Source organism: Mobula birostris, chromosome 6, assembly GCF_030028105.1.
Source record: "Mobula birostris isolate sMobBir1 chromosome 6, sMobBir1.hap1, whole genome shotgun sequence".
Classification (NCBI taxonomy): domain Eukaryota; kingdom Metazoa; phylum Chordata; class Chondrichthyes; order Myliobatiformes; family Myliobatidae; genus Mobula; species Mobula birostris.
In genome coordinates, this window is record NC_092375.1 from 138571332 (window position 1) to 138597019 (window position 25688).

The 25688-nt window shown below is 38.7% G+C and overlaps 1 protein-coding gene across 11 annotated transcripts in view; it reads right to left on the reverse strand.

Moving 5' to 3' along the window:
* The window catches only part of hdac4 (histone deacetylase 4), a 498261-nt gene that overhangs the window by 225939 nt on the left and 246634 nt on the right, over positions 1–25688 (reverse strand). The window contains exon 2 of one of the 11 annotated variants that reach the window (XM_072261463.1): positions 22061–22113. The exons of 7 other annotated variants lie outside the window; for them this stretch is intronic. Coding sequence is in view for 1 of the 4 variants with exons in the window: in XM_072261458.1 (XP_072117559.1) it covers positions 5701–5728 (28 nt within the window). In the remaining 3 variants the exon portion in view is untranslated. 3 more of the 11 variants (XM_072261465.1, XM_072261464.1, XM_072261458.1) reach the window with 3 other exon arrangements.

Consider the following 25688-nt stretch of genomic DNA (forward strand, 5'->3'; position numbering starts at 1 on the left):
CTTAGCATCCTCCTCACAGCTAACACTGCCACCCAGCTTCGTGTCATCCGCAAACTTGGAGATGCTGCATTTAATTCCCTCATCCAAGTCATTAATATATATTGTAAACAACTGAGGTCCCAGCACTGAGCCTTGCGGTACCCCACTAGTCACCGCCTGCCATTCTGAAAAGGTCCCGTTTATTCCCACCCTTTGCTTCCTGTCTGCTAACCAACTCTCCACCCACACCAATACCTTACCCGCAATACCGTGTGCTTTAAGTTTGCACACTAATCTCCTGTGTGGGACCTTGTCAAAAGCCTTCTGAAAATCCAAATATACCACATCCACTGGTTCTCCCCTATCCACTCTACTAGTTACATCCTCAAAAAATTCTATGAGATTCGTCAGACATGATATGCTGGATACGGAGGCTAGTGGGGTGGTAGGTGAGGACAAGAAAAATTCTATCCAGATATATTCTTATACAGGAGGTGAAAGGTTACAAAGGGAAGACAAGAAGGTGGAATTGAGATTGCACACATATTAGCAAGGCTCTTATTGTTTGTGGTTTAGGCTCAGTGTCAGGTTTCATATTCCTCTCCAATTTATTTGCTTGTAGGTTTAAGGGACAGCTTGAAAGGACGTGCAGATGTTTAAGTATAGAACTCAAGAGCTTGCTTGCTAATGGTTGACAATTAAATACATTTAGATATCAAGGAATAACTGACAACAGAGGATAAAACTGACTTTGGGATCAGCCACTTTCCAGAATTAGCTACATCTATATTTTTATTTGCTTCTGACAAGGTGGTCTTCAACTTGAAGCATTGATTTCATTTTTCTTTCTACAGATGCTGTTGCATCTGCTGAGTTTTTCCAGCAATTTCTGTTTTTAATACAGTCTGACATACCTGATTAAAACAGACCACTGTATATAATACTTTTCAACAGCATTCCAGCTAATAATAAGATATACGTTATCACATGCATAGTTGTCTCTCTCTGCCACTGATAAGATGGTAGTGTTTTCAATAACTTGCTGCTACTGACAGAATAAGCATTGAACTTCAAACTGCTGAAGATTGGTAACACTGCAGGATTTAACACAGCAGATGATAAGGCCATAAGTTCAGCATAATCAAGCTCAGTGTCCTGGAGTCAGAACTGTTGTCTAAAATTAAGCATTGCTTTTGTATTTTGCTTTACCTTGTGCTTAGATGCTCCTCCCATACTGTGCAGCAGCACTAAGCACTCAACAATAGTCATTACAAAGCACTGACTAGATAATTAAACCATCTAATTCAAATCTCTATTTAACTGTTTTGGATAAATACTTTTCCAAATGGAAAACAGTCTGAAAATGTATTACACAGTACTCAAGATATATGAATCCACACCAGGATCATTTCTAACCGCTTGCAAAAATAATACATGTTCTTTCTTCAGGAGTAGCACCTTATTCTCATCAAATTCTATATGGGAGATATATACCTGATGTACATGCAAATGTCAATGCAAATTTCCTGACATTCCTTTCAACTAAATAAAATTCGTTCATTCAGGTAAATGAGGGCTAATCTCAGTTTATAATTACAATACCTTGTTAAAAGTATTCAGCCCTCAACCCTTTGCTCACATATATGAATATTAGAAACAGGAATTTTGCTCAATTTAACTGAGAAGTTTTATTTGTGAATCACATACTCCTTTTTTTCACATTAGAGCCCCCAAAGCAGGGAAAAATGTAAAGCATGATAAACTAAAAATTCAAAAACTGAAATGACAGCCATTCAAAAATATTCATCCCCCTTTGCTTGGTACTTAGTTGAACTATTTCTCATAGCTATTACAACCAGTAGTCTTTTTGGACAAGTCTCTATCAGCTTTACACAATGTAATGGAGCCCTATTCTTTCTTGCAAAATTGCTTAAGCTATGTCAGGTTAGTTGGACAACAATCTGGAGGTCTTGCCAGAGAACCTCGATCGGGTTAAAGTCAGGACTCTGACTGAAACATCAGTTTTCTTAATTTGAAGCTACTCCATGGTTTCTCTGGCAGTGTGCTTTGGGTCATTGTCCTGCTGAAAGATGAACTTCCTTGCCAGTTTAAGCTTTCTGGCAGAGGCCAGCAGGTTTTTATCCAGGATCTCTCAGTATTTAGCAGGATTCATCTTCCCATCAACCCTGACCAGATTTCCAGTCTCTGCTGCTGAAAAGCATCCCCATAGCATAATCCTGTCTCTACCATACTTTACAGGAGGGATGGTGTTATCTGGCTGAAGTGCAGTATTAGATTTATGCCACACACACACACACACTTAGAGTTGAGGCCAAAACGATCCACTCCACAAGACCTTCTTCCATATCTTTACGGTATCTTCTGTGACATTTTGCAAAGACTTTACAGACAAGGATATGCTTTTTTTGTTGGGCAAGGCCTTTTCCTTTCCACTCTTCCATAAATACCCTTTTCATGAAAGGCCTTAGAGATTGTGGAGCCCTGAACATCATCTCCAGTTGCAGCCAGTGACTTCAGCAACTCAGAGTGACTGTTGCCATCACTGAGGCCTTGCTTACAAGTGCCATTCTTCTTGACCTAGGCAATGTGGCTGCGGTTTCATACTTTTTCCACTTTTTCCACAATGAACTGAGCTGAGATCCAAGGTATGTTCAGCGCCTTTGAGAAAGTCTTATACCCTTCCCAAGATTTATACTTCACTATTATCATTTTCCTGTCTTGCCTTAAGTGTGCTTATATCTTCATTTTCATTTGGTCTATTGAACATCAATCATACTGTTGGACCTCACAGAGAGTGAGGTATTTACAACATTCTTATGAATTCATTGAAAACAGGTGATCCTCCAGTTTTCTACATCAACAAATTGGGTGAGTTGGTAAGGTAAAACAGCATATTGGACCTGAGGAAAGTTAGCATAGTAATTACAAAGGCAATGAATAATTTTTCAGCCTCACAGTGTTGGTTTTTAATTTTTAGTGAACTTATGACAGGTTTTGGAATTTTTCTTTTGATTTGACATGATGCACAATGTTTTATACATTAGCTCAAAAATTCCTACTTCAATAGACAGTATAATATGAAGATAGTTGTGGGACTGAATACTTTTTGAAGGCACTGTAATTCCAATTAACATATTTGAAAATTCTGCTTGATCGCTGATCTTATAAATTTGCATTCTGGTTATTTTCCAGACTGCATAAAAGTAACTGTTCCCTGGGCCACTCCAAAAATAAAATGCACGCTAAAAAATCATTAGCCGACATAACTGAAGCTCACTCACTTTCCCCGTACTGTCATTTGATCACTTTCACTCAATAGCAACAAATACTGTACAGCCGGAGGTGCACAAGATGCATCCTATGTAGAGCAATTAAATAGACAATTACATGCAGTTCCATAAATAACTCACACTAATTTCTTACACTGAAATAAGAAGCAGAGCAAAGCTAGTTCAGTGCTTTTAATTTTATATAGTAAAATAGAGACACGATATTGTAGATTCAACAATCTGGAGTAAAGAAAACAAACTGCTGGAGGGACTGTGCAGGCCAAGCTTGTGGAGGCAAAGGGGTAGTTGATGTTTCAGATTGAGATTCTGAATCAGGATCCCAATGTAAGATCATGACCTGAGATGTTGACCTTTCCTTTGCCTGAACAGGTGTTACTTGGCCCACATATTTCCTCCAGCAGATTGTTTATTGTCAGCTGTAGTTTTCTGTCATAGAGAAAAAGGTAAATCTTTAGACAAAAAGTACCTAGGAAAAATAACAACATTAAATGCTATGAAAAATAGACCAATTAAACCTACAGTAGTAGATAGGGTTATCATAAAAAATGTTGCCTTTAAACCTTTAGCTATCAATGATGTGTCAGACAGCCACATCACCCCTCACCCCTTCTCAGTTAACTAACCTCACATGAATCTGCCACAGTGGTTGAACCAAAAATGGCTAGGTTTTATGCTTCTGGAATAAATATTCAGTAACTTCTCCTTCAAACACACCAAGAAAGAATGGATGAAGTTCTGCCACCCCCTGTAAATATCCTACAATCACAAAGGCATTGAAAATATATGAAAAATTTAACAACCCTAATACAGTACTAGCAAAAGAAAATCCACTAGTACCAAGTAACCTTCCATTGTTGCCTTATCAGAAAACCATAAAAGGTACAGTCAACCTTCACTAATCCGACTACCTGTAATCCAGTTCCTTCAATAATCTGGCACTGATAACACTAAATGTGATCCTTCTGTAATTCGGCATTTTCACTAATCCGGCACTCCTCAGGTCCCAATGGTGCCGGATTAGTGAAGGTCAACTTGTATTACCAATATAATGCTTTGTCATTTTATTATAATGGCTAAAGCCCATTCAAAAACAGTCAAAAAGAAAAGAATCCACATTTTGCAAACAGTTAATTTGCTTCAAAGAATTCATAAAGCAAAACCTAGGAAATACATATTGTTTAACAAATGCAATCATTAAACCACTTGAATATATTGATTTATTAGCATATTATTTTCAGTATGAAGTCACAATTCAAATTTCATATTACTCTGTAAAAAGGTGTATATTAATATATTAAGCAGTGGTTTCCAACTCAACCATTAACTGTGTTATGACGGTTATAACTATTTTATGAACTAATCGACAAGCAATAAGGAACATCCAGAGATTTCTCCTGTGAAATAAATTACAAATAAAATATGGCTCTGAAACATTCATGTTCAAGACAACATAATGCATTTTATACCCAATGAAGTTCTCGAAGGATTGAAACTTGAAATGCAGCAGTCATGTCTCAAGAGCCCTTTGACAATGACTCTATTTTCTAAGCTTTGGGTTTACGGTGTAAGTATTAGCCAAGCTGCTATGGTATCCTTTATGCACACCCAAGAGAGCAGATGGAGTCTGAATATAGTTTAGTGCCTTACAGACATACTGGATCATAGTATCAATTCAGATGCCTAAGGACAGATCACTGGAGTGAAACTTGAACCCATAACCCCTGGATCAGAGGAAGGAGAGTAACTAACAGCTTTACTCACAGTATTTTGTTTGTTGACTTCCAATATGAACATTCCTTCACCATCGAATCTATTCAAAGAAAGATCATTTCTACCTCACCCACCATGGTGCATTTACATTTTTGTGCAATTTTACTGCCTTGTCTGCCAATGCAAAGGCAAACAGAAAATATAATTAAACAGCAAGTGTGTATTAAAATAGTCTACCTTGCAACAAATGTCAACACTGCTTCAGAATGAGATCAGGGTTATTTTTAGCTACAGGTTCTTCTTACAGCTTCTGCAGCACCTGATTGCGACACCCACACAAAACAGAGACAATAATCAGAGGTAAAACTGAGGGAAAAAACACCACAGCAAATATCTACAAAAAAAAACATTCACAGCAGGGAGAATTTTTTATTGCACAGTTGTTTCTTTTCGAAACAAAAGGTATAAAGTACAAAATATACAGTGTGCTTATTCTCAAATATAAATGTCAAAAAAGCAGATTTTTCTAAAAAGCTGATTTTTTAAAAACTCCAAATCCTATTGCCAAGCAGATTGCAGATTCCAAGTTAAAAAGAATCATCTGTAGATTTTTCTATTTTTCTCCTGCTGCCTTAAAAGGTCCAGGGGGTTGGGAAATAGTATGTTACTACTGAAAATTAATAGAATAGCTCTTTCTTACCATTTAATATCAATGGCCACAACTTCATGCCATAAGAGGTTAATATCAGGAAGCCACATTTAGCGACATTCCACTGCAGCACAGAACAGAAAACAAGCTAGTAATCCAGGACATTCTCTACTAACATCCAATGGCTATTAGCTGCAAACGCTTTCCTCAGCGTTCCTTTGATACAATTGTTAAAAATCCTCTCCCAGCTGATGAAAGCCAAGACAAATCACTCATTCAACATTATGAAGCAGACAGTACCCATGGTTACCTTCCCCATTTACTGCAGTTGCAAACTTGAAGCAATTGTTGATGAGAAAGAAATTAAGTTTCCGTCAGAACAAGGCAGGTTTGCCTAAGCTATTTGCTTATTTAGTGATGATGACATCAGAACACTCTGTCAAGCATACTGAGTACTTACTGCACAGTCACCCATTTCCTGGAAACTCAATGAATGTATTTAGCCCCAGACCAGCAGTACCCCCAGTACAGCTAAACCAGTCTCATTAAATGAAGTCACACACGAGTTAATATTTCCACAATACACCCAATCAAATCCCACTAGCTAGTAAATGATCTTACAACATGCATACAACTAGTCCACAACATACTCAATAAACAAAAGCATCACCCTGCATTTTAGGGTGAAGTAATAAAATTCTAGCAATAATTTGTAAAATATTACTTCGACAGTACAAGAGAGAAGTGCTAAACCACCCAGTTTCTTTTTTGACAGAGTTGCTCTGGACAGCTCATGCTTCCCTTATTTCTTAAACATTGGAAATACATATAACTTTTAATTTCCAAATAAATACATCAAGATGTTCCATTATTATTAACAAGATCTTAAAACAAGAGTCCCCTGAACTGTAGCAAAGTACAAAGTCTCTTCAAAGTGTCTCTTGCTAGGTCAGCACATGATTTTCTTACAAAACTAGATTGACCACATGTAACGTTACTGGGTGCACAATATGACATACCACACAACTAAGAGTGCAGATTCTTAAGTTTTTTGTGTTATTACACATGGCAGAGATAAAAAAAATATCCAGAGATAGCAGAATGTATTTCCAGTTGCTGAAGCCATCTACCATTCTGTCACAAATTTAAATTCATTTAGTTGAATTAATGAGAACAAACATTTGATAGCAAGTTTTTACATTAATATGTTTCATTAGAAAAAAAATAGCTTATATTTGTTGAAAATATGATAATTTCCTGAAACTGATAATTATTTTGAAACACTGATTAAATCTGCATGACAGGAGTATAGTGGCATTTAATGAAACCAAATTCCATTTGCAACCGATAAGGAAAAATTTTACAACAGTGGAGTGTAGCATTTAAACCTAGTGCCTGCACCATGTCTTTGCTAGAGGAATGCAAATTTAATTTCATTGAGGATACATCTTTTAGTAGTGCTTTGCTTCCATGCATGATAATAGTTACCTGTACCTAGTTACGCACTTTTTCTTTAGACATGTCTGAATATGTGTATGGAAGAGATTTCTATTAACCTTTTAGTGAAGAACAAAATAATACTATGAACACCAGAACTATCTGACATTTACTATATGCTCATTAAACCTCCGACAGGTTTTTGTGAATAGATGCAAGATAATGAATTTATGAAAAGCTTCACTTATCTTTGATATACAAAGTTAACAAAGCTAAAGGAGGAATACAATACTTTTAATTTTGTGAAGAAATGTATATCCTAAACTTAATGGTAAAGATGTGCAGACTGCTGTTAGTCAAGTCCCTGGGTTCTGGGTGATGCAGCAAGATTTTCCTTGCCTGCCCATGGTCTTACCGACTGTATTTTCTTGTCACTATGGGGCTATGTTGAGGAAATCAGTTGGCTGCAGAAAACAGAAGGGTACAATAAGGAAGAGATAAAGGATTTGAAGAGGAAATATATGAGATGGTTGTCTGAGAGCTTGGGATTATCAATCTGTGGAACAAAGGAAGATGGAGAGGGAAGAGAGAAAAAAGGAGAACCCACTTTCAAGGAGTTGAGTACACTTGGACTCCCAACAGATGACCAGTCAAAGGTTACAGGAAGAAGGCAGGAGAACAGGGTTTAGAGGGAAAATACATCAGCTATGATCAAATAGCAGAGCAGACTTGATGGGTTAACTGGCTTAATTCTGCTCCTTTGTCTTATGATCACAAACTCCAGTTAAGACCTGATTCAGCGTGAGAAATGTGTTTGTTATAAGCTGTGAGGGCAAAGAACTATTTTGTGCAAGAGAGATGTTGTCACTCCTGCTGCAGCTACTGGAAAACACTGAGCAAGTTCATCAACTACCCGTAGCACACTGGTCCTTAGACCACTACCTCATTGCTGCAATTCCCTCTGCTGCTCAGATATGGACAAACTTCAGATTAGTGATAATGGTACCCATCTTCAAGAAGGGTGACTAATCATACCTCGGTAACTAAAGAAAGGTTTCCTTGCTGTTTGATAAAGGAAGAGTTATCAACAGGCTTCTCCTCAACAATCTTTAAGTGCCTTCAGAGTTGTACCTTAAATGGTAGCATGGATTCTGTGCAGTTAGAGTCACAGTGGGACCAATGATAACTCCAAGAATGCAAGTGGGTAAAACAACACTAAACATGGACTTTCTCAACCTCAATGAAGAAGGGACAGTTATAATCAGGAAGGACAATAGAAAACCCTCTTCAAATTTGGCTGACTGCAAATATTTGTCCTCTTCTTGCATTTTCCTGCATCACCATCTGATATGGAGGGGCCACTGAATAGGATCAGAAAAAACTGCAGAAGCTTGCAAACTCAGCCAGTTCGACCATGGGAACTAGCCTCCTCAGCATTGAGTACATTTTCAAAAGTCAATGCCTCAAAAAATGTAGCATCCATTGTGAAGGCCATCCATCACTCAAATTATGCCCTCCTCTCATTGCTACCATGAGGGAGGAGGTCCAGGAACCTGAAGACACCCTCTCAACATTTTAGGAACAGCTTCTTCCCCTCCGCAATCAGATTTCTGAATGGACAATGAACCTACCATAAACATTACCTCACTTTCTTTTGCTCTCTTTTTGATTTGCTTACTTCATTAAAAATTATATATATAAATTTCTTACTGTAATTCATAGCTTTTCGTGTGTATTGCACTGCACTGTTGCCATAAAACAACTAATTTTACGACATATGCCAATGACATTAAACCTGATTCTGATTCTATTACTTGATCCTAATCTCAGATCGGATGGGTGCCAAGCAAAATGGCTTCAATGCCTCAGTTTCTCCAACCTTTCCCAATGCATTATTGCTTCCTTACCTTCAAACAACCTCTCAGGAACACAAAAATGGTTCAACCAATCTCACCTCCACTACAAAATTAACAACTTCAGCAGCACAGTAATAACACATGCTTGTGCACATTTGGAGGCCAAGTTCAGAGTTTATGCCAGTTCAATCACTGAAACAAATGAAGGTCTTTACACTCGTCAACTGTCCTCTACCAACCTGCCACCAGTGCACAACATCACCTCTGACAATAAAAGGGCCTATTTTGTTAAATTCCACAGAACTAAAGTTAAAGCTGCAATTCCACAGATGCTAAACTGCCTGTGCACCTAGTGTTTTCATCTTCCTTTCCTTGGTGCCAAAATACTCTCTAAACGTCTCCACAAAATTCATTTTAAAATGTATACTCTGTGCCACTTTATTAGGTACACCCGTTCATAAATGCAAGTATCTAATCAACCAATTATGTGCATACTCAATGCATAAAAACATGCAGACATTTTAAAGAGGTTCAGACCAAACAAAGAATGAGGAAGAAATGTGACCTACGGGACTTTGAACATGGAATGATTGCTGGTGCCGGGGGGGGGGGGGGGTTTGAATACCTCCTAAACTGTTGATCTATTAGGGCTTTCATTCACAAATGTTTCTAGAGCTTACAGAAAATGGTGCAAAAAAAACAAAAAGAAACACCCAGTGAGTGGCAGTTTAGAAGTCAGAGGAGAATCACCAGACTGGTTCAAGCTGACAGGAAGGTGACAGTAACTCAAATAACCATGTGTAACAACAGTGGTGTGCAGATTAACATCTCTGAATGCACAACACATCAAGTGGATAGGATACAGCAACAGAAGAACATGACCATACACTTATTAGCCACTTTATTAGGCACAGGAAGTACCTAATAAAGTGGCTACTGAGTGCAGAGTAAAATACAATTTATATTTAGTGAGTAACTAACACATAGTTTAAGGGAGAACTAGGTAATATCAGATGTATATACACAAACCTTCTTAATTCATCGAATTATTGGAAAAATTCATGTACAAAAAACATTTTTCTACGCAGCTAAAATTTTAGGTATTATAATTAGCACTGGAAATTGAAAAGCTTCATGGAGTTTTGAATTAATTACATCAATTCAATTTAATTAGAATACTTATGTTTTAATAAAATAATTAAAATAACTATTCTGTCATTAATGGTTACTTGGGTATTTTACTTAGTGCCATTAAACAAGACATAATTACATGAATAAAAATAAAAGCACCAAAGATGCTGGAAATCTGGAGTAAAATCAGAAAATGCTGGAAACACCCAGTAGGTCAAAAAGCATCTGTGGAAGGCAAAACAGATAATATTTCAGGTCCAGGAACCTTTATTAGAACAGCTACTCTTTCTATAAATAATTGCATAAATCTGGTGATTCATGGTGCATCATTACAAGGACTGGAACGGATCACCATATCTTTCCAGTCCTTTTAAAGGTAAAAGCCCCAGAGTCAAACACTCTTTGATTGAGGTGTTAAGTACTGAAACAAATTTAATGACATTTGAGCAATCATCTATTGACTAACACTGAGTGCTTGAAATGTTGGACATCTGGGAATTATACAATTAGAAATAAGAGATTAGATCAACATTAGCTCCACAGCTCTACAACTCTCTTCTGTCTCCCTCTCTCCCTCCCTCCTTCCCAGTCCCCCCCCCCCCCCCCCCCGTCCCCACACCCCTTTCATTTGTATTTGGTACAGCAGTTGGAAAACTACAGTAAACTCTTCATCTTCTGGCAGACTGGGGCCAAGAACCAGGCTTAACTGGGAGAAGTACCTGGTTGGACCAATCATTGAACACAAGGATTTTTTTTTCTTAATTCTGTTTTGGAACAGTATTGTACTCACTTTGGTTCAATGAATGAAATCAGTCAAAAAAAAACTACTGCATAATTTTTTCACAAATAGCTATTGCCACCCACAGCTTGAGAAGCTGTGGGTGAAAATAGATACTTCATGCCAAAGCAAATTGTAACATATAACAGGAAATGCAAATGGCAGAGCTTCTATAAATATCACAGCCACAGATCTTATTTCAATGGCTCAGTTCAGTCTTAAGGCAGATTGATTCTGACCACGTCTCAAACACCTAGATGACCCAGTTTCAGCAAAAATTCAAAACTGCACTAGTTAATACTTTCGATGCTCTTCTATTAAATAACACAGAGAGCAGCTGCTGACTGCAATCTCTACACTAATTGGATTTAAAAACCCTGACTAACAAATAGTCAAGTAATTTATCTTGAGGGTATAAAAGTAAACAGTCAGCAGATTTCCAACGTCAATACTTCTTAACTTAAATGCTTTTCACATTTCAGTCCAATTTCAAGTCCCACATAAATTACATTAAGGTTGGTTTATAGGGAAGTACACATAGGAATAAGTTAATCACAATAAAAAAAAACTGTTGGTGTTTCTTTCATTGCTGACATTTGATCTAGAGAACATAATTTGCATGTATACCATGGCCAACATCAACAAGTCATCTGATTTTTATTACTTGCGCTTTTTTTGAAACCATGAAATTATTCTGGCTGACATTTTAAATTAATTGAAACCAGTTTTGTTTCACAATGCCACCAAAACTGTAAAACACTTTCAGATTGTTGGATAACTGGATAGCACAGCGAAGTGGCAAAAAAATTTATCAGATACTGCAAAGTAAATAAACTTTATGTGGTGTCAAACTAGGTGAGAAAAGTATCCAGACTTAATGGTCCACCTAGACATTTCAAGAGAAGCCTCAAATTATCCAAAATTGTCAAGACAGTATGGGTCAAGTTTGATTTCTTTGAATTGGTATTAAATGGCTCTACTGTTACCTGCAATATGAGTCATGAAGGTTTCTCCTAGGTATCTAAACTTAAATGTCATGCAGGTATTACAAGAGGGATGAAAAAATTGTAACTAAAGTTGTTGATGTGCTAGACTGCCAAAAGTACATAATATTGCTTTATTAAGACTTAATGCAATGAAGTTGTACTTTCCCATATCATCCCTTAGCACCACCAGACTAAAACAAGTGTTCAATTTCATCTACTTTATTGGAGATATCCTGTTGTTGTGGCCAGACCCTTTTTTACAGTAGGTATTTTCAACAATTTAACACCAGATGACCCCCAATCCTTAAAAAGTACACTGTAATGAATCAATAACCAGAACTTTGCAGAACAGGAACAGACCCCGGCCCCTCAAGCCATCAATATCTGTACCAACAAACTAATCATATCTGCACATTCATGGTCTATAGTCCTCCATTCCCTGTTTACGTACGTGCCTAATGCCCCTTAAGAGTTGTGGTCATTTCTTCTTCCACCACCTTCCCCGGCAGCATGCTTGAGGCATCTACCACCGTTAAAAAAAATTCTTGCCTTCCTAATCTCCTTTAAACCTTCCTCCTTTCACTTTAAACCTATAGCCTCTAGTATTTGGGAAAAGACTTACTGTCTACTCCAGTTGTGCTTCTCATAATTTTGTATACTTCTATCAGGTTGCCTCAGCCTCTGACACCCTAGAGGAAACATTTCCTTATAGTTAATATTCTCCAATCCCAGCAATATCCTAGTGAACCATCCTTTCAGATTCAGATTTATTTATCACATATATATCAAAGCATACAGTGAAATGTATCATTTGTGTTAACAACCAATACAAAACTAAGGATGTGCTGGGGGCCGAGTGCAAGTGTCACCAGACATTCTAGGGCCAACACAGCATGCCCACAATGTTCAACAGAACATGTGATAAATAAATCCCAATCGAAAAGGGTGCAAAACATTGATTTCTAAATAAATAAACCTCTAGGCCTCAAGTTCCTGACTCTGGACACTCAGACATCGGGCCTACAATCTGCAGTCCTTGGCCCAGATTCTAAAACAATGGGCTTCAGACAACCGGACCATCCAACTCCGAGGACTCCACCTCTGGAATCGACGACCCTTGGACTTCAACCTTCGACTTTGGCCTTCGGAACTTGCCAACCGCTGGGTATCAACCATGGATTTGACTTTCAGGCCTCAATTTCCAGTCTCGTATGAACCTCCAACTCAGGTGACTGACAGGGTCACTGGCCCTCATGATTCCCATCTGTGGGGACCTCTGACCTGGACCTGCTTGGGAATCTACAGATCAGGCACATACACTTTCACCCAAATCATTAATATATACAGATGATTATTGTTAATTGGTCCATCGTTTAATCGGGGCAGCTGTATGTAACGCCCTGTAATTTTTCACGGCTAATGTAATGGTTTCTCTGTAGCAAAGTGTTTGGGTTATGATTAGAGATAACGGGGGCTTTGGAATATGTGCCATCCAATGAGAGGCATGTTGTTTCTTTCTTGTGTGTCTGAGAGAAGATATTCACAGTCTTTTGTCAGCGAAAGATGAAGAGAGAAGACGTGAGAGAACTGGTAGACCGCAGGGTGGAGTGGACTTGCAGAGAGGGTCTGGGAGTCAACGACGCTCAGAGGAAATCAATGCGGAATTCAAGGATGGGAAACCGTGAGCTCCAACGTGCACAATAGACTGTTTCATTAAAATGGGCCTTTTCCCTTTCTGTTTTTTGTACTAAGCCTGTAGTCAACTTAAGAATTATAAAGCTCAAATGTTTAATTGCATATGGTATACCCTCTGTTCTTTCGAGGTACTGAGTTGTAACAGGGGAACACATCACTCAGCATCCACTCAAACGAGATTTCATCATTTTGCAGGGGGCGGTGAAGATCTTCCCCTAGATTTACGCGGGCTACCGAACCCGGGGGGGGAGGGGGGGGTCACACATATATTTGGGACAACTCTTAAAAGGACAAAAACAAACTGAGAAAACAACTGGGATTTCCATTGATTATTTAGGAAACTATGCCACTTAACTGGGACAGAAGAATGTTACTGAGGCAGCTACTTATTTGGGATACTATACTACTTAAATGGGACAGGAGACTGCTGCTGAACAGCTTCTATCTAGTGTCAGTCATGCGCACATTCTGTGGCTGTTCGATATTACACTGTGCTTAGATTGAACAGTTTTTAAACAGCATCACTTGTGTGTGTTTGTGTTCAAGAATCAGTGATAGTTGGTGAAAAATAACAGAAAGACAATTCAGTACTGTTTCGCTCACGCAAACACGAGGAATTCTGAAGATGCTGGAAATTCAAGCAACACACATCAAAGTTGCTGGTGAACGCAGCAGGCTAGGCAGCATCTCTAGGAAGAGGTACAGTCGACGTTTCAGGCCGAGACCCTTCGTCTGTTTTGCTCACAGTGTTTTAAAGCATTCAGACTTGGAGATGCCAGAAACAGCCAGAAGTGGAAATGAAACCATTTCACAACTTCAGCTACGAAGGATCTGAAGGTATCAACAATTATCTTGAATGTTACAACGAAAGTAAAAATTTGGAGGATGCAATCGTTGAAAATATTGCCTGGAGACAATCCATTATCTGCATTAGGTGACTATGCTGATTTTGTTCATTTATAGGCAATCAAAAGAACATGACAACGTACAGTGGATTAGTTCCTCTGTCAATAACTATTAGGATCTAATGCAGAATTTATGCATAGCTAATACAATGCACAGCTAATTGGGGCAGCACTTAATTGAGCCAAAATGCACTGGTCCCAATGTGTTCAATTAACCAGACCCCTCTCTGATTCTTGCAGAACACCAGTAGTCATAGACCTCCAATCAGAAAATCACCACTCCACTACTATCCTGTGTTCTACACACAGAGGCCACTTTATTTGGTACACCTTCTTGTAAATGCAAATATCTAATCAGACAATCTTGTGGCAGCAACTCAGTGCATACAAGCCTGCAGACGTGGTCAAGAGGTTCAGTTGTTGTTCAGACCAAGCATCAGAATGGGGAAGAAATGTGATCTAAGTGAATTTAACTGTGGAATAATTATTGGGTCTAGATGGGGTGATCTCAGAAACTATTGATCACCTGAGATTTTCATGCACAACAGTCTCTGGAATTTACAGAGAATGGTATGAAAAACAAAGAACATCAGAAAGTGGCATTTCTGGGATGAAAATACCTTGTTAATGAGAGAGGTCAGAGGAAAATGGCCAATCTAGGTCAAGCTGATAGGAAGGTAACAATAACTCAAATAACCATGTGCTACAAAAATGGTGTGCAAAAATGGTCTGAATGTACATGTTGAACCTTGAAGCTGATGGGGTATAGGAACAGAAGAGCACGAGCATATACTGATTAGCCATTTTATTAGGTACAGGGTACCCGTTAAAGTGGCCACTGAGTGTATGAACAAGGCAATTTTAAATCTATTTTACCACAGATTCTATGTGGATTTCACCTTCTGCACCTGCCTACCATGAGGTACCTTGTCAAGTGCTTTACTAAAGCCTATGCAAAGATTCACTGCTCTACCCTTAGAAATCATGTCTGCCACTCTCCAAATAAATGCAATCAAATTTGTCAAGACACTCAATAAACTTAAAATGGTATGTGGAGTCAAACATCTACTGAACAGTAATGAAAGAGGAAATTAATTCTTTTTCTCACATTTCTTAAAGTAACATTTATTTGAAGAACTGTACATTCCCTTGTGTTTTATGATAATTAGTAATCTAAAACTGCTATTTTGCATACGAGATACACATCCTTCCTTCTGAAATAATAACACTCCCAAGTTAAAATTACCCTACCAAATGATTATAATTATTGGTCCTGACTTTCTGGCCAAGGACAAATCCACAATCATCTGCTGTTGATCAAGAGTGAATAGGAACGCGCACGAATCACAATCACAAAAAACATAGCAGGCAGGTGCAGTAGGAACTTAAGAAAGCAAATGGTATACTGGTCTTTATTGCAAAAGGATTGGAATCGAGGATTAGGAAAATTTTGTTACTATTATTGTACTGGGTGTTTGTGAGATCACAGTTGGAGTATTGCACAGAGTTTGGCTCCCTTACTTAAAGGATACAGTAGCATAGGAGGCAATTCAAAACAGATTCACCACGTTTATTTCCGGATGAGAGGATTGACCTATTAATGGAAGCCAAACAGATCGTATCTGCATTCTTCACAGTTTAGAAGAATGGGGGTAATCTTATTCAAACATTCAAGATATTAACAGGGTATGCATGACGGGGGGATTTTGAGATTTTTCAGTAATGGCTGAGTCATGAACAAGGTGATCCAGCTACCCAAAAACTAGCCAGTCATTTGAAACTGAGATGCATAGATATTTTTCCCAGAATTTTCTACCCCAGAGAAATGTAGAAACTACCTCAATAAAAAAATCTGTTGCAAGTCAGGGGATTGAGGGCTATGTGGACAGAAGAGATATTGTGGCCTGGGTAAATAAGCCCTGATAAATTGTCCTTTTACTCCTATTTTTTATGCTCTTGTGCCAAGTAATTCTGATGTGCCATTGAGTTGGCTAACATTTGTGATGAGAATACACATAAATTAAGATGTTTGCTGGCCTGGGCTAGCACCAGTGGCATCAGCAGTTGGTCTGCCACCTGTCCTCAGGGGAGGGAGAGATAAGGCACACAATGAAGCAGCATTTGGAGGTGTTAATGAAGGAGCCATCAGTCTGGGTATTGTCAAGAGCGGCTCCCCCTTTGAACCCTGAACTGTTTAAAGTGATGGACAGGCGATCTGGAGATGTGTAATGAAGGGACGGGAGAGAGAGCTGTCTAGAGCGGCTCCCCCTTTGAACCCTGAACTGTTTGAAGTGATGGACAGGCGATACCCCAGCAGGGGGATAAAAAGGGACAGGTTCGCTAAGGCAGGACACACACGACACCCGAGGTAACGAGACCCTGGAAGCGGTGCCATAAACGCACAGGATGGAAAGGTATGATCAGCGGGGACCCGGTGTGTGTCCACCCTCGCTTGGGTGCCGGGTTCACTGCAGAGGATCGACCGCATCTGAAGGAGGGGTCACAGTCGGTGACCTCAGGTGACATCACAAAGGACCCACCCGAAAGCTGCTTGTGAGCAATATCGCCGGTCTGTGAGTGGAAGCCGTTTTGAATGATCAGTCGTTCTCGTTCTCTCTCTCCCTCCCCCCACATTGTCCATCGCCATGGCAACGATTACTGCGAACTGAACTAAATTGGACTGAACTTTGTGTCACTTTGAAATTGGTCATATACCCCTAGACAACAATAGAGCTTGATTGATGCTGTTATCTTAATTCTGTGCACATGTGTGTTTATCATTGCTGAACTGTTGCATTTATTATCCTTTCGATTACTGTGTTGCTTGTTTCTTTAATAAAACTTTCTTAGTTCTAGTAATCCAGACTCCAACTGAGTGATCCATTTCTGCTGGTTTGGCAACCCAGTTACGGGGTACTTAACACATTGAAGACTTCTTACAATTGGGAAATATTCCTTTTTTAAAATCCAACTTAAAAAAATAGATTGCTAAATAAAGATTGGTTAAAGTAGAGCTGACATTTAAAAGCACAAAACACTAATATTTTGTATTATTCTCACTTTGAAATGATAAAGATATACAAAATTAATGTCATAAAGCTTGTTAAGAACACAAGAGAACACAAGCAAACAATTCATTTGAACAGAACAAATGGAAAATTTTGGACTGACTCTTTCCTAAATGGCCTACCCATGCAAGAGTTCAACTGACCTTAGTTTGACGATGATGCAGTTAGTTCAAAACAGCACAGTATTAGGTCAAAATGAATCACCATAGCCATTGTGGAATTATGCCATCATAGCATGAAAACCATTAAATTGTCATAGTCAGTCATTTCACCATAATTATTGCTCAAAAATCTGTGCCTATTTGTATTTTCAGGGTGAGCAGTTGCTGCTTAACAATAAAGGTTAAGGCAATTGAGTTTCATTCTTTCTCAGTTTCATCAGCCCGTGACAACATTTCCAGTGTGGGGAAATGTGTGGTTTCAGGGCACTGCAACAACTGTGTTGTCTCTATTTCCACTCTAGCTGAAAGCCAGGGCTTTCCCTGACTTGATTAAGATAAAAACAGGACTTGAGCCTTCAATTAAAGACAAAGTAAGTTGCATTATTTACCGCTTTCAAAAATCACACCATTACAGGGGGAGTAGAAAATGCTCAGAAATAGTAACTGAAAACCATGGTGGAAAATTTATACACCAATAAAAGCTGTAACTACAGAGAAACAAATTGCACAAAGTTACAAGCAGGGACCCTTTATCAATTAAGACTGATTTTGAAAGAATTGTACAACTAAACAAATATATTGTACCAGCTACCATAATCTTCTTAAAATGCTGAATAAGCCATACAACTGGTAAATAAAGCTTCAATCAGATTTACTATTATCTGCAAACTAACAATAGGTTAAACGTTCATGCTGTAAAGAACCATTCATTTGAAAGGGAAACATGCATTACATGAAGAGACTGGGACTGCAACTGAGTACCCTCGTAGTATTCAAAAAGTATTTGGCATCAATTGCTTACATAATATTTATAAAAATTATCATCTACATCATAAGGGATTTATGAGGCAGAATAGCACCTTTCAAATTTGATTATATGCCTGCATAAAACATAAAGATTCCTTGAAATACTGTTAGCAACACAAGTAGATTTTTCCCCACTTCCACATTACTTGGTATAGTTTCTGACCATTCATTTGAAGTATTATTACCTTGTCACTAGTTTCATTCCTGCATACATCCAATTATACTGGTCTGCTTAATCTCAGTCAGCAAATAAGTGCCAGAAAGAATTTGGGACACAGTATTAGGAAAATTAAATAAGACTTCTTAAGTAATTGTCTATATCACCTACTGCAATACTGAAGTGATCTTACTAACCAAAAGATTGTTTTATGCTGTGCCAAGAAATACAGTTCCATGGATATTAAGACTGCTTTTATGAAAATATTTATTTGCATATACCTTAACCTACTTCTCTGGGACCTAAGAATGGAAAACAAAATCCAAATGCGTCTTCCTGATTTCCGAAGCCACTTAAGCTAAAGTTAGCAGAAAGAAAGGCCATTCAACTCTAGTTCAGTAAAATGAACAAAATTAACTAAATATACCAAGCTCAAAAGAGAAGAAATGCAATGTTGAGGAGTTCTAAGCTTTTATATTCTTGAAGCTACCACTACCCATTAATGGAAGTAGATCTTAGCATTTCACTAAATGATAGCTACACTGAATGGGCCTGAACACTACGTGTGTGTTCTGTATGAGCACATCAACAAACATTTGCAACCACGTTAAAATTAAACTCTCGCTACCATTTTTTATCCGAAGACTGAACTGGACTCTGCCACTCTGGAGTTGAAACATGATGACAATAAGACTCTACTCTCTTTCAATTAGCTACCTTTATTATAACACATGGATATCAAATGTATTTGGGATGAAGGAGGCTGAATTTTAGAATGTACAGTATCTTGACTGGTTCATTTGATAGAATTACATTATTTTTAAAGTTGTGTGACAAGTGCATTAAATTTGTGAAGTAATTGATAGCCAAATTAACTCAAAGCCACCAAATAAAAATGGCTAAACACAAGAGATTCTGAAGATTGCATGAAGGAAAACAATAGAGGAGATATAGGTATTTTAAACAGGTGGTAGAAACATTCTTGTGGCGCAGTGGTGCAGCTGGTTGAACTGCTGCCTCACAGCTCCAGTGACTCTGGATTATTCCTAACCTCCAGTGCTGTCTGTATCAATGTTACCCCTAATTATTTTTAAAACAGCTGTGTGGCACTTCAAATCTTTTTTGGAATATCTATGCTGTGAATATTTAGAATGAAAATTGAAAAATCAAATACTTTTGATTTTATTTATTAATTGAAAGGAGTATGTAGTTTCAATGGCTTTGCCATGGACTGGATGGGCCAAAGGGCCTATTTCCTTGCTGTACTTCGCTATGACTCTCTGAAGGACATAAGAAACAGGAGCAGGAGTAGGCCATCCAGCCATTCAATAAGATCATGGCTGATCTGTCTGTAAACTCAGCTCCATCTACCTGCCTTTTCCCCATAACCCTTAATTCCCTTACTATGTAAAGACCTATCTAACTGTTTCTTAAATATATTTAGTGAAGAAGCCTCAACTGCTTCCCTGGGCGGAGAACTCCACAGATTCACCACTCTCTGGGAAAAACAGTTTCTCCTCATCTCCATCCTAAATCTTCTCCCCTGAATCTTGAAGCAATGTCCCCTAGTTCTTGTCTCACCTACCAATGGAAACAACTTTCCTACTTCTATCTTATCTATCCCTTCCAAAATTTTGTATGTTTCCATAAGATCCCCTCTCATTCTTCTGACCGCCAGAGAGTACAGTCCCAGGCGACTCATTCTCTCCTCATAGGTTAACCCCTTCATCCCTGGAATCAACCTGGTGAACCTCCTCTGCACTGTCTCCAAAGCCAGTATATCCTTCCTCAAGTATGGAGACCAGAACTGCACACAGTACTCCAGGTGCGGCCTCACCAGTACCCTGTATAGTTGCAGCATGACCTCCCTGCTCTTGAATTCAATCCCTCTAGCAATGAAGGCCAACATTCCGTTTGACTTCTTAATAACCTGCTGTACCTGCAAGCCAAGGTTATAAAGAAATACAGTACAAGAAAATCTTTCACACTTTGTAAATTTTTTCTTGTCCGTCTTTATTACAAATCCATTATCTATAACACTGTCCAGAATAATTTTGCATCCAGATGAAAGATACATCTTAATCCTCAGTAGACCATCAAAGTGTTCCACTTCTAGTCCATTTCTAGATTTACATTTGATTGAATTCATAAGGTTGAATCCACATTCGCAGTCAGCACTAGAAACTTGAATTGTTTCAATAATGTTAACAAGAATTGATTGTTCTCCAAATTCTTCATTTCTAAGAAAGTAGTTCAACATATCTGTGAACATCTTAATATAACCAGTCTTAATTTTCTCAGAGACAAATTCGAAATCACATTATTGCTGCAATATTCTTTACGCAATGCTTTCATCATAGTTTGTAATGGTAAATGAGCATCTTTTGTCAGTTGTACAATATCCTCTTCTTCAGAGTCAAAATTGGTTGCATTTGCAATAGCAAGGGGGCAAAAGTTTGCCATTCTCTTAACTCATTATCAGGAAATCTATCATGCAAGTGATTACACACGTTAAATGGATTGAATAATAGGCATGGTATTGACATCAAATCTTATGGATGCAAGCAGATCTTTCACTTTCTCAATCCAATAAAATAGTATTGGCAAGATACTGTGACTGTAACTTGTTGATTTTTGCTTTTGAATGCTGCAGTGCTTCAACTGAATTGAAACATTATTTGGTATTCAGAATACACTGAAACTCTAAAATGTTTCAAAGTAAAGGCTGTGGTACATTTATTATTTAGAAAATAATAGCTTATATTCATTAACACAATTAATTACAGGGTATTTTACAATTATATTAAGATTTTGAAATTTTACAGTATGAGGATAATTTCAAAATTATATTAAGACAATATCAAAATTATATTAACATTATAGAAAAGAAAATTCCAGCTGCGCGGCAACAAAGGCTATGTACACAGCAGCATTTCAGCTACTGCGCGGCCACACACCCACGCAGCTTAGAAGGAACAGTGAGCTGCATGGACTTTATTACTTTTCTGGAGATCTCATGGGTTTTCCCTGGATGCTTCAGTTTACTCCAACATTACAAAGATATATTGGTTGGTAGCTTATTTGGCCACTGCAAATTGTACTTGCATATATGTGAGTTAGAATCTGGGAGGAGGACGAGTTTATGACTGTTGTGTATTTAATATTTGAGTCATACGGTAAATACATTCTTTGATTAAGCATTCTTAGTTGTTTACATAATTCATTTTAGGTTATATACAAAAGTACATAAATGGCATACGTCATTATGCTACCACGGCATATGTGCGTGCCTCACTACAGTAAAAACGAAGCATACACGACATATCTTCCGGCTCAGTGTTTTTCTTTCAAGTAGTTTTAAGCTTTGGACTGACTAAACATAATAGAGGTGAGGAGCAGGATTTATAATGAACCTAAAATGACCACCTACCTGTTGATGTGCAGCACGACTTTTTTCTTTGGAAGCATAGCGAGAGGTTCGAGCTAAAAAAAAAAGGCAGAAAACGGACGAAATTCACAGGTTCATAAACAGCGAGTATTGGGTGATAATAATCATAAACTTGAAAAAAAACAGAAATAGCTGGCTACATCAAAAGATAGATACGTTCGATTGCACAAGACATAACTGGATATTGTATACTCAGCAAATTGAGCAGCATTTTGAAGCAAATGAAATAACAAAAGCTATTCCAATTCACATACATCTTCCCTCACCGCATCCTCCTGCCACCCCACCAGGGATTGGGCTGCTCTTGTCATCACCTACCATCCCACCAGCCTCCGTGTCCAGCACATAATTCTCTGTAACTTCCACTATATTCTGCTATCTCCAATGGGATCTCACCACCAAGCACAGCTTCCCCTCCCTCCTGAGTTTCTGTTTTCCGCAGGGATTGCTCCCTATACAACCCCCTTGTCCATTCGTACCTCCCCACTGATATGCCTCCTGGCAAGTAGAGCAAATGCTACATCTGCTCCTCCACTTCCTCCCTCACTACCGTTCAAGGCCCCAAACAGTCCTTCCAGGTGAGGTGACACTTCACCTATGAGCCTGTTGGGGTCATATACTGTGTCCGGTGTTCCTGGTGTGGCTTCCTGTATATCGATGAGACCTGGCGTAGATTGGGAGACCATTTTGCCAAGCACCTACACTCTGTCTGCCAGAAAAAGTAGGATCTCCCAGTGGCCACTCATTTTAATTCCACTTCCCATTCCGCTGTCAGGTTGCAGGATCAATACTTTATATTCTGTTTGGGTAGCCTCCAACCTGATGGCATGCACACTGACTTCTCGAATTTCTGGTAATGGACACCCTGCCCTTTACCATTCTCAATCTCCTTTTCCCTCTCTCACCTTATCTATTTGCCCGCTCTCTGTGGTGCTCCTCCCCCTTTTCTTTCTTCCATAGCCTCCTGCCCTCTCCTATTAGATTCCCCCTTATCCAGCTCTGTATCTCTTTCACTAATCAATTTCCCAGCTCTTTACTTCACCTCTCTCACTCCATTTCACTTATCACCTTGTGTTTCTTCCTCCCCTCCCCCACTTTCTAACTCTGATTCCTCATCTTTTTTTCCTCCATTCTGGAGGAAGGTTCTTGGCCCAAAACATCAACTGTACTCCTTTCCATAGATGCTGCCTGGCCCACTGAGTTCCTCCAGCATTTTGTGTTTATTGCTTAGATTTCCAGCATCTGCAGATTTTCTCTTGTTCGTGAAAGCAAAGCGAGTGCTAATTTTGCTGAGTTCAACAGGTGGAAAGGCATAGAGTTTGCTTAGAAGTTTGACTTCTCCAACCAAACAAGCTGAAATGAGCTTTGCTGATATTGTAGAAGTAACGGAGGAGCATTTAAAACCAAAAACATTGCTGATTGCAGAATGCTTTAGTTTTCTTAAGCAGAATTAAAAGGAATTCAGCATATGTAGCTGAATTGTCTCAACGTTGTCAGTTCATTGATGTGTTTAATGATGCACTGACAGACAGTTTACTTTGTGGATCTTACAAGAAAATATTCAAAAATAGCTCCTAACTGAAGCACAACTCACATTTAAAAGGGCAGCTTAAATCTCAGTATCAATGGAAACATGTCAGTCATCTAATGATGAGAGTGACACAGGACTGAGGTGATTTACATGTGAAAACTACCAATTGGCAAGCAAAATGGCTGACACCAAAAGTGAAGAGCAAACTAATTAAAATGGAATTGGACACACTGACTTGGTTGTTTCAGTCATTCCATGAAATCAGTTTGGATGGCATTTCAAAGATAATGAATTACAGCTTGCAAATGTCTAACAAATAACTTATTCTGCAGAAAAGATAACTCCTGTGGGAATGACATTCATAACAGTGAAATACAACAACTAACAAACCACATTGGGTTTGTATCTGGTAGAAACAGAAGGGCCAGCATTGTGTAGTTGTGACTGACAATCACAACTTGACTAGAGATCCATCCACCATTCGCAGGCCACATCTCCTGCAATAGAGTCAACTGAAAGCAAATTAAGAAAAGTACTGGATGATGCTACAGTAGTGGTTAAGAATGGCATTGGAAAACATATCAAGGGAAAAATACAGTTAAATGAAAAAGCCACACCCAAGTTTTACAAAGGCCATCTAGTTCCTTATATTACCTGTGATAAAGTAGCCAGTGAGCTAGATGGCATAGAGGCTGAAGGAATTCTTTCCAAGGTTGAGTGGAGTCTATGGGCAACACCAGTGGTCCCAGTAGCCAAAAGGGATGGGTCTCTGTCAGGATCTGTGGTGATTTTAAGGTCACGTCAACCCAGAACTGAAAAAAGACCAATACCGTCTACCCAGGATAGAGGACATTTTTGCAAATGTTTCTGGAGGAAAACACTTCAGCAAAGTGAAATTAGCTGAGGCATACCTACAGATGGAGATGGAAATGGAAGAAGAGTTTCTCACTTTAAACACTCAAAGGGCTTTATCACTATACTAGGCTTATTTTTGAAGTAGCATCTGCATCTGCGCTATGGCTGAAAGTTATGGACCAGGTGCTGCAAGGCTGCCCAGGCACTTGATGTTACCTGGATGGTATAATTGTTACCGATGCAGATAACAAGGAACATTTCGAAAATCTCAAGACAATTTTAAAAAGATTAGAAGATTATAGGTTCAGAACATGACACAACCAATGTGAATTCTTTAAACCAACCAGTGATGGATATCCCAGGGCTAAAGAATGTGTCACACTTGCAATCCTTTTTAGGATTTGTCAATTAATGTAACAGGTTCTTTGCAAACCTGGCTACCGTGCTCCACCCCTTGAACTCATTACTATAGATAGGGAAGAAATAGTGCTGAACAACACAGTGTGAGGTGGCTTTCAAAAAAGTAAAGGAAATGGTGACATCAGACACTGTACTCACACATTATCATCTACATCCACTGAAGCTTGCTTGTGATGCTTCACCTTATGGTATAGTCATATTATATGCTATGAATGATGGAAGTGAACACCCCACAAACTTTGCATCACATTCCCTTACAGCTGCAGAGAAATATTACACACAGATTGACATAGAGGCCTTGAGTCTCATGTGGGGTGCAAAACATTTCAACCAATACTTGTGCAGGAAAGAGTTTACCCTCGTTACTGCTTATCAACCACTAGTGTCCATTTTCAATCCACAGAAAGGTCTTCCACTAACAGCAGCACCACAAATGCAAAGATGCAAAGATAGGCTCTGTTTCTTGGAAGACACAATTAGAAGATCAAATTCAAGAAGAGAACTAATCATGGAAACACTGATGGATTGCCCTGTTTACCCTTGAAAAAGGAAGTACTTGAAAAATTTACAAAAGAGGACACTCCTCTTGACATATTCTCCATAATGCAAATCGAAAGTCTCTCTATCAGGGCAGAGATGATCCAAAGGGAAACCAGGAAAAAATCCTACACTATCTCGGGTCTACGTGCCAACCCAAAGTGGCTGGAACATGCAACAGACATTCCAGTTCTCCCATTTTTATTGGGATGAACATACCCTTGATGGGGACTGAGAGTTGTGTACCATCCAAGCTGAGAGCTAAAG